At 41.3% G+C, this 9394-nt stretch overlaps 1 protein-coding gene across 1 annotated transcript; it reads right to left on the bottom strand.

Moving 5' to 3' along the window:
* Positions 1–3334: 3334 nt before the first annotated feature.
* Positions 3335–8878, bottom strand: LOC129363888 (glutaryl-CoA dehydrogenase, mitochondrial-like). The gene is made up of 12 exons (XM_055036217.1): positions 8783–8878; positions 8309–8424; positions 7862–7894; positions 7625–7765; positions 7135–7197; positions 6866–7036; positions 6188–6317; positions 4967–5183; positions 4787–4890; positions 4553–4678; positions 4291–4451; positions 3335–3890 (listed from the first exon to the last, which is right to left on the bottom strand). The coding sequence occupies exons 2-12, from the start codon at positions 8409–8411 to the stop codon at positions 3817–3819; spliced, it is 1323 nt and encodes a 440-aa protein (XP_054892192.1). The 5' UTR covers positions 8412–8424; positions 8783–8878; the 3' UTR covers positions 3335–3816.
* Between the last annotated feature and the right edge of the window lie 516 nt (positions 8879–9394).

A 9394-nucleotide genomic window follows, 5' to 3' on the forward strand; every position in this document is an offset into this window, starting at 1 on the left:
TCCTCCGGAGACAGCGGGATGACCACGTCGTCCTGGTCCCACACGTGGAAGGCGTTGTGGGCGAAGGGGTGCGGCGGGTGGCCCAGCCCCACGGCGCACTGCTGGTTCCTGTCCGCGTTCTTCTCCTCGTCCCCGGCCGGCCCCAGCAGGCATTCTGACCGAGACACAGAGGTTAAACTGATGATGATGACGCAAAAAAATGGAACAAACAACCGGACGGGAAGCGCCATTACGAAATGGGATTAATCTTTCAGACGGAGCGAACGTTATCCAGGCATCATGATGATTGTCATGCACCAGGATGAATCCCCTCGACGACGTTTCGCTCTTCAGCTTCCGCTGCGTGAACTCATCACATTAGACGTTGGCTTTACCGCTGCATCTGAACACCTTTTAATACACTTTAAAAGCAAATATTGTTGATTCTTCCTATTGCACACGGGGTCAAGAAAACAACGTTTGGCTGACGGGTGTAAAACTCCATTTTATTTTCAGCCACATCCAGACCATCTCCCTCCAGTTACAAATTCCCATGTACATGCTTATTTTCATTTTTGTACATTTATTGGAATTAGCCTACTTATGTCACACTTAAAAAACTAAAAATAATTATTGCTTACGGTTGTGTTTGTACTTGCAATTTTAAGTAGAGTGAAGTCTCTCGTCAGGAAATTAGCATTTTTTCCTTTGGGAGCAACAGAGCAGCAAAAATATTTGCGCTCATGTATAACACCGACTATAACTTTTTGACCGTATAGATACAATTTGCACTGTACCTTGACTGTCACCTATAAGTTTGAGTTAATCACTTAAACTCAGTGGTTTTGAACTTTCTTTCACAAACATCGAACAAAAAAAATTGCAGTTAACTCAGTTGTACATTAGCGCAACCCCCCCACCCCCAAAAAAACTGTGGGGATGTGTTGGTTTTGCATGAATTACCGTCCGACGGAAAAACTGGACGGATTGATTGATGCCATTTCGGGGTCCGGAGTCGAGAGGCCCGCATGGGACGCCGTGGTGGGCCAGATTTGGCCCCCGAGCCACGTGTTTGACACCGTTCCAGAAGCTGCACCGTTTTGAAGCGTGTTCAGAAACTGAAGCCAGGTTCTGCCCATCTGACTCAAACCAATTACATCTGATTGAAGGGATTGTGTCCTGTTAGGCCAAATGTCTGTCACATCTTGAAAATAAATCATTTGAAAATCTTTTCCACATCTAATGTACAATTCAGTCAAAAACTATAAATACGTGAGAAAAAAAGGTATGAAAGATTTTGGGGTTTTATTGCAAAAAGAAAACAAACAAAAAAACATAAGATTATCTGTCATAATCTCATTTCATTTTCAACAGGGGTGAAAAAAACTGTAGAACTCTTTGGATTAAAGAAAAATCCATAATCATTTAAAATTTGGGTGAAAATACAACAACAACAAAAACATCTAAAAGCCCCAAATCAGTTTTAGTCAACAACGAGCGATGGAAACTTCTGATGTCAACAGTGGGATTAAAATGGACTCGGTACCTGCTATGTCAATGGCCAGGTCCTTGATCAGATGCCCCACGATGGCGTAGGCGACCCCGACCACCACCAGGGCCGCCATGATCAGGTACAGAACCCCCTTGGGCAGCGGGACCAGCTCCCTGACGGGGGGCCGGTACTGGCGGTACAGGGAGTCGTCTGAGGCCGCGGAGAGCGGCTGGGTCTGGGCGCCGTGGCTGGAGCTCAAGATGCTCAAATGAGAAGCGTTCATGTTGCAGGAAGAGTCCTTCTTTAAAAGCAGAGCATTTCTCAGGTATTTCAAAACCCAGCCCGAAGCGAAGACGGACGAATTCTATATTTAGGCAACTTTCATTAAAGAAAGTCAAATAGACTAAACTGTCTGAAAGCAGAAGCTCGTGATGTTCTCCGTCTGAACAGAACTCTCTCTCACCTGGCTGGGATTTGTCCGCGCGCGCTCTGATGTGAAACCTGTTAGCTCCGCCCACCGGTGGCGGCGCCAGGATGGGGCGCTAGGGGGTGCTATAGCTCCCCCAGAAAATATTAGATCTCTTTATTTTTTTCATCTGATTTAACATTACTTATATGTAGTTGCGTTTTTGGTTCCCCAGTCATAACTTTGGTAAATAATGAACAAATGTTTTCAAATCTATATGATTTATACATACTACATACTATAACTTTGCATCCACCACAATCTGAATTGAAATCCCCCCACCCCCAAAATGTGCTACAGCCTGGCACAGGCTTGTTACTCTAATGCCACTCACAAATCCAAATGGCGAGTTCTAATCCCATATTTTGGTTTAAACAGAACATTAGCATATCTGATCCCTATAGAAATGGATTTTAAGACTTGCATTTGAGCCCCGTCATATGGAAATCTCATTTAGACAAGTTTTGAACCCGGCTGCGATTCTAATCCCAACCATATTACTACCAGATTATAAGCATAATTATCCTCACTTGACTGAAATAACGCAGAGGACAAAAGTCCGTCACATCGACGCATTCCCAAAGACAGATGAAAAGCGTTCAGTCAAGACAGACAGTGATTATCTTACATAAGAAGCGTGTCCTGACGGGGATTGGCTGCTCTTCAGTTCCCCTCAGCATACGCATGGATTTACAGAGGAGCATGTTATTCACGCTTTCATAGATGTCAAGAGTTTCAAATTCAGCATTTAATTCACTGGCTTTCAAATTAAACGTTTAGTTAGGAAGCTAAATGTGTCGTTTGAAAATGAAAGAAAATGACAAAATGTGTGTGGTTAATTAGGTGGAAAGTAATTACAAAATTTGTATGATATAAATTCTCCTTCCTTATGGTGAAATTCAAGCCCTTTGGAGACAGAAAAAAAATCACTATTATACAAACATTAAAGTAAACTGAACTAGAACATGAGCCATTTGTGATAGTACATATTTATTGAACAAATTGGTTTAAGATAAAATGACCTTCCTTCTCAAAGTTTATTACAATGTTGTTTAAAAAACTGGGCTGTTTGAATATCAATATTAAGCATTTTCCAAAACTTTTAAAATTGTTTGAAATCGCTTTTTTTTATTCAACAATTTTCAAGGAAAACCACCCACAAAACCATCAAAATTTGTCATATGTAATTTGAACATGTGGATTAGAAAAAAATTTAAATTTCACTTTGAAATTTGTTGAAGATGTTTGTAGTCGTCCCAGTTCACACGCCATTAAAAACCCAAAATGTCCCTTTGCCCAATTCATTTCAATGGTAAAAGGCCTGGACATGTATATCAAGACCAGAGGACTCCAAAGCTCTTCACACGACATGTAGTCATTTCAACCGAACACACACCTGCTATTAAATTGATTTTATTTACGCCTCAGTTATATACAGACATTCTCCACACGTCTCTACAGATGCTTTTAAAGTTTATTCATTCAAATGATCGCCGGACGACATTTTAGTGTTACAGTGTGTAAAGTGCATGAAGTCATAATTATTGTAACAATTTCTGCTCCATTAATGAAACATAAGCAATCACAAACGCACGATGGGTATTCACACTTTGTTGCTTTTACAACTGCAGGACCAAAACAGCAACAAACCTCTAACGTTTTAAACTCGTCTTCTGTTCACTCGCAGCTAAAGACCCAGATCTGTTCTTTAGAAGACAATTTGTTCATCTGAAACACACCAAAGAATTTGTTTGAAGGAAATCGCTCTGATTTTCTACAAACGAGAGAGAGCAGTTTAGATTGGATTTTTAAATTTTTTAAGAAAGACTTGTATTTAGAATTTCATTTCCGCCAACAGAGTTGTTTGTTGAGAGCTGGATCATTTGCCAACAGTGAAGGACTGCAAGCCGGTGATGGCTCTGCCCAAGATCAGGGCGTGGATGTCGTGAGTACCTGATGGGAAAAGGCAGATCTATAAAACTAGTAAACAATGGCTGTGACTAAGCAAATCTATAGTAATATCTAAATTATTGGTCGAAAAATGGACTGAAACAACCATAGACTAACCCCTAACCCCCTTACCCTAATCGCACCAGCAGTCTACGATTGTTTCAGCCATTGAATTTCTTGACTTTGACATTCAGAGCACTGGGCAGAAATCAATCGATTAATGGTTAACTAGGGGACACAGACTCGCCTGTTTTCTATCAATGAATTAAACAAAAACAAACAGCTCATTGACACTGTATTGATGTAAAGTCGAACAGCTTTTTACGTGTTGATGTTAGAACATGTAAATGATCAAACGTACATTAAAGGAATGTGATTCTTGTGAATATTTCAGCATTCTGACCTTCGTACGTGTTGACGGCCTCCAGGTTCATGACGTGGCGGATGACGTGGTATTCGTCGGCGATGCCGTTGCCGCCCAACATGTCTCTGGCCTGCCTGGCGACGTCCAGAGCTTTACCGCAACTGTTCCTCTTCAGCATGGAGATCATCTCCGGCGCCGCTCTGTCGTTCAAGCACCAGCAGGTTGTTATTTCTGCCTAACCTCTCCTCGGCGTAGTCTTCACGTTAAAGATGACTGACTTAAGTCTCTTCGATGTTCTTACTTTTTTTCATCGATAAGCCTGCCCAGCTGCAGGCAGGACTGCAGGCCGATGGTGATCTCCGTCAGCATGTCCGCCATTTTCTTCTGCATCAGTTGATTCCGGGCCAGAGGCACACCAAACTGGATTCTGATGAAGAAAAAAAATGCAATAAACACAAAACGATACGAGTTAAATTGATGAAACAATAAAAATGTCCGGGTTTGAGTTCTCCCCAGCAGACTCTTTTTTTCCAACCTGTCCAGGGTGTACTGACGAGCCGCGTGGAAGCAGAACTCTGCCGCTCCCAGAGAACCCCATGCGATACCGTAACGGGCGTTGTTCAGGCAACCGAACGGACCCTGCAGAGGCACGATTACAAACTGAGCAGTTCTAAAGAATTGACTTCAAAGGCATTTGTCTTAGCCCTTTACTCACGCCTAAGCCGGCAACTTTAGGAAGCAGGTTCTCCTCAGGAACCTCAACGTCATCCATGAGGATCATCCCAGTAGCCGATGCCCTCAGGGAGAACTTCCCTTCGATCTTTGGGGTGGAGAAGCCCTTCATACCGCGCTCCAGGATGAAGCCGCGGACCTTTCCGTCGTCGCATTTAGCCCAGACCACGGCCACGTCTGCCACTGGAGAATTGGTGATCCTAAAACGGTGGAGAGGCATGTAAATTAGACACACAACGCACTGGGATAAGTAATATACAATTCAGTGAATTCAACCTGGGTTTCTACAGGTCATCGACTCCAATTTAAGACTTTTTAAGATCATTATGAATGGAATTCAAGACTGCATCACAAAAGGATGTACGAACTTCGTCCAGCCAATTGGCAATAAATTTGCACATCTGCAGAAAAGTCGGCTTGTAAGTAAGTGTGAGTCAACAGTGGCCTAAACCGTCTCAATGAAGATGTCTGCTTGGCTCAAATGTTTGCCTGACAGAAAAGAAAAAAATATTTGAATATACGAGATCAAATAGTCGTGTCAAAACAAAAACTAAGTCTTAGGGTTAAAATATTACAGGACAACTTAAGGTTTTTCATAAATTTAAGCCATTTGAATACCTTTGTGAATCAAATTTAAGACTTATATCTCCACAGAAATTACCTGCATCTGAAAATTACAATGATAGGCTTCTTATTTGTGAAGAAAAAATACAGAAAATGTTAATAATCTCACAGTGTACCTTCTCTAAATCTTAGCTTTAATCCAATTAGAAAATTTAGCACAAATTGAAAAATATAATGCATTAATGTATTGAAATACACATGCAATTATTTCAGCATTTCACATACAAAGCTTTTGTGGTGAAGAGCGCCACTGTGTGGACAACTATGATCATACTCCAGAAATTGGGTTTTACCGAGTAAACAATTACATAAACAAGGTCAAATGCCTCTAATATTCACACAATCTCAGATTACCTTCCAAAATTAGATTACATCTCTTATAACTAGTTATTTTTCACCAACATGAAGTAATTATTGATTTAAAACAAACTCTGATTTCTGGCTGAGAAGTTATTTGTATGTTAGTTTTGTCTTATCTTAAAGAGTATTGCGATATTTGCACTAGAAACTGGACCAGAACTGCTTGGTAACATGTTGTGCTTTTGCAGTGTGTGTGGCGTCATCATGTCACTCCACCCACCAGGTCTTGGAGCCGTTCAGGGTGTAGGTGCGGCTGGACGGGTTATATTTAGCCCTGGTCTCCATGCTGCCGGGGTCGCTGCCATGATTGGGCTCCGTCAGGCCAAAGCAGCCCAAGATCTCTCCACGAGCTGCAACACACCAACGTGTCACTCACTAAAACATATTAAAATCCTGAGCTGATAATAATAAAAAAAGAGAACAAAAAAATAAACATCAGATGTTGAAAATAATTGCTCAGGTTCCACTTAGGACCCCTTAGCTGTCCCTTTAACATAAACCTAAATAAAGTTTGTTTACAGAGACATCGTAGTCTATTTTATTTGTGCTTTCGGTTGTGTGTGTTTTATATTTCCGTTTTATTTTTTGGAAATGTAAAATATCTTAACTAAAATTCAAGTTCATTGGACTTCGAGGAGGCAAAATTGCATTATGATGACATTCCCAATATATTACTTAAATGGTCTTAAAACAACAATATTATCGTTTATCGCAATGATTACTGGGACAATGTATTGTCCAGCAATGTGTTATCATGACAGATGTGGTTGTACATGTCAGCATAAGTGTTAAAGGTGCTGACACATTTTAAATCTCGCCAAACAGAACAGAAACTTCTCGATGTTTGCTGCTGATAAACACCAGAAACCTGCTGGTGGATCAACTCTTTAGTTCTTACCCAGCTTAGGGAGGTACTTCTGTTTCTGCTCCTCTGTGCCGTAAGCATTAATAGGGTGCATGACCAGCGACGACTGCACGCTCATGACAGAGCGATAGCCGCTGTCCACCCTCTCCACTTCCCTGGCGATCAAACCGTACGCCACGTAGCTCGTCCCGGCACAGCCGTACCCTGAGCGGCAAACACCAAACCAGACGTGTCCTTATAAAAGTTTCGAAAAGCAAGAAACTTGTGTAAAATTCGACTATTCCGTAATGTTTCAGACTGACCTTTAATCGTAGGGCCGAGGACTCCCATCTCTCCCATTTCAGACACAATCTCTCTGTGGAACACTGGAAGCAAAACGTCACACAACCCGTCAGCTGAAGCTGGAAAATTGGGTTTGTTTCCCTGACGCAAAGCAAACTGAGAACCAAATTAATTTAATTTAATTTGATTTGAATCAGACAGAAACAATATAAAACTGATCAACTTTGAATTTCTACATTTTTTTTTTGTCTCGCAAGTTTCAAAGTCAAATTTATCTGGAAAATTTCCTGGGATTAATCTCAGAATTTCTGAGTTTTTTTAATATAAAATGTCTTCTGCGCCTCAACGTTGCAGTCTCAACTTCTCTTTTGGTTTTTACATTATTTATATCATTTTCTAAACAAAACTGGCAAACAGTGATGGGACAAGCCCATTCAAAATGCATTTTTTAAATGTGGGAACCAATTTATTCAACGTAGACCTAGGAAATCTCAAGAAAAAACATCTGACCTTCGTTCCTGTTTGCCAGCAGGATTCGAGGCATGAGCTTCTCCTGGCAGTACGTCCTGAAGGAATCCCTGATCAGGATCTCCTCCTCCGTCAGCTGGCCCTCCAGGTCCAGAGCGTCCCTCCAGTCGAACTGGACTTTAGCTGTCGAACCCACAAACAGGAGATTATTGCTTTTATTATTTAAGCTAACCAGAAACGTGAAAAAAAATGAGCTGCATAGAGTCTGTCGACACCTACATGGTTTAGCCCTCTGATCGGGCTTTTCTCCATCTGCAACAAAAAATACAAGCAGAAATGGTTAACATTATGCAAAACTTTACAGGAGACGACAAGAAAGAAGAAGATCCTAATTAGCCACTTCAAATTGTAAAAAAAATAAAGAGTAAAAAAATAAAGTACGACTAAAAATCCTCCCAGCTGCACATCATTCGAAACCAGAAAACCCGAAGGAGGAAATGTTCAAACATGCTGCAAACCGACGTGAACCAAAGAAAATACGAACAAAAGTCACACAACTTAGGACTAATCCAGAGCATCCACACACAATGTTTGTGGTAGTGATATGGCACACTGTGATCAGGCTCAGTGGCTCCGTACTCTCTCGCAGCTCTCTTTACTTCGTCACCCTTTCAGTTCCAGTTTAAACACCAAAGTACACGACAAGTAGAAAGACAAGTTACGGACCAGGTCTGGTGGCTGCAGCGGTCCCCTGGGCTCTGGAGGCTGAGAAGAAGGCGCACCTGCGGGGGTTCACCACCAGGCGGCACACGGTGCTCCTCAAAGCCATGGTAGAAACCAGTCTGCGGATATATTACATCAAACCAAACTCGTTACGTTCATCGACACATTCATTAGAACATTTCTGCCACGTTTTATCCAGAGGAGAATTAAATCTGGTGGAAAAACGCGTTATTAATGTCTACTGATGCCGCTTTATCGTGATGGCAAACAAATGAACCCGGCCAAGTTAGGCTAACTGAGCTAACCCCTGCGGTTGGGTAACTCCGCTGCTAACAGGCTACACGCGCATGCTCACTGTGGCTTTGTGCTAATTTGGAGCTTTCGGCTTGAAATTATACGAGAGTTATAGGAGAAATGAGAAACGTTGTGTTACAAAATGAGCCGCAACATCTCGCGGACGGTTGTATAAGTATTTACCTGAGTAACGTCAGAAAAGTAGCCCCTCTAGCTTCTCCGGTCGTTGTCGAGTTACAGTGCGTTGACACTTCACCGTCAAAACATACGCACACGTCATCACGTAAGGCAAACCCAGTCGTTGCAGCGTCACTGAAACTTGCCTCCTTTGATGCATTTTTGGACAATTAAAAATAATATATTAAAACTTTGAGTAGAGTGTGGGGTAAAAAAACCCAAATAAATAGTTTTATCCGTGTTTATTAGAAAGTTTTAAAAATCCACTTGCATTTTTGAAGAAGAGGGCCACTCTGATTGGTCACTCTTTGGGGGAGTGTCACTTTCTTGTTAAAAAAAAAATCGTCTCAAAAAAATACTTGGTACGATTTTGTGTTTTTGCAGTGTGAACTGAGTATACAGTCTAAAAGTTGAAATGATTTAATAATTAGCCACACAAGATTGAATGTGTTCAACTAGAGCCTTGGAAAGGGATTTGAACTTGTTGAAGTTTGTCATATTTTTCCCAGTTTTAATCACAACCTTTGTTTCTTAAGTATAAGTAATGGTTTTCATTACTTTTTGAATGAATAAATTCTAAACCATGGTAAAAATGGACAAAGGGGCAACCTTTAGATA

This window comes from Poeciliopsis prolifica, unplaced genomic scaffold (genome assembly GCF_027474105.1).
Source record: "Poeciliopsis prolifica strain line A6 unplaced genomic scaffold, Auburn_PproV2 SCAFFOLD010, whole genome shotgun sequence".
NCBI classification, from domain to species: Eukaryota; Metazoa; Chordata; class Actinopteri; order Cyprinodontiformes; family Poeciliidae; genus Poeciliopsis; species Poeciliopsis prolifica.

What these genes read in the sequence shown, in the direction of transcription:
- LOC129363888 (XM_055036217.1), bottom strand. Translation starts at nt 8,411, where the DNA reads ATGGCTTTGAGGAGCACCGTGTGCCGCCTGGTGGTGAACCCCCGCAGG. An exon ending in CCTCGGCCCTACGATTAAAG is followed by an intron (nt 7,037 to 7,134) that starts GTCAGTCTGAAA and finishes TTTGCCGCTCAG; the next exon opens with GGTACGGCTGTGCCGGGACG. An exon ending in CTAAAGTTGCCGGCTTAGGC is followed by an intron (nt 4,891 to 4,966) that starts GTGAGTAAAGGG and finishes GTGCCTCTGCAG; the next exon opens with GGTCCGTTCGGTTGCCTGAA.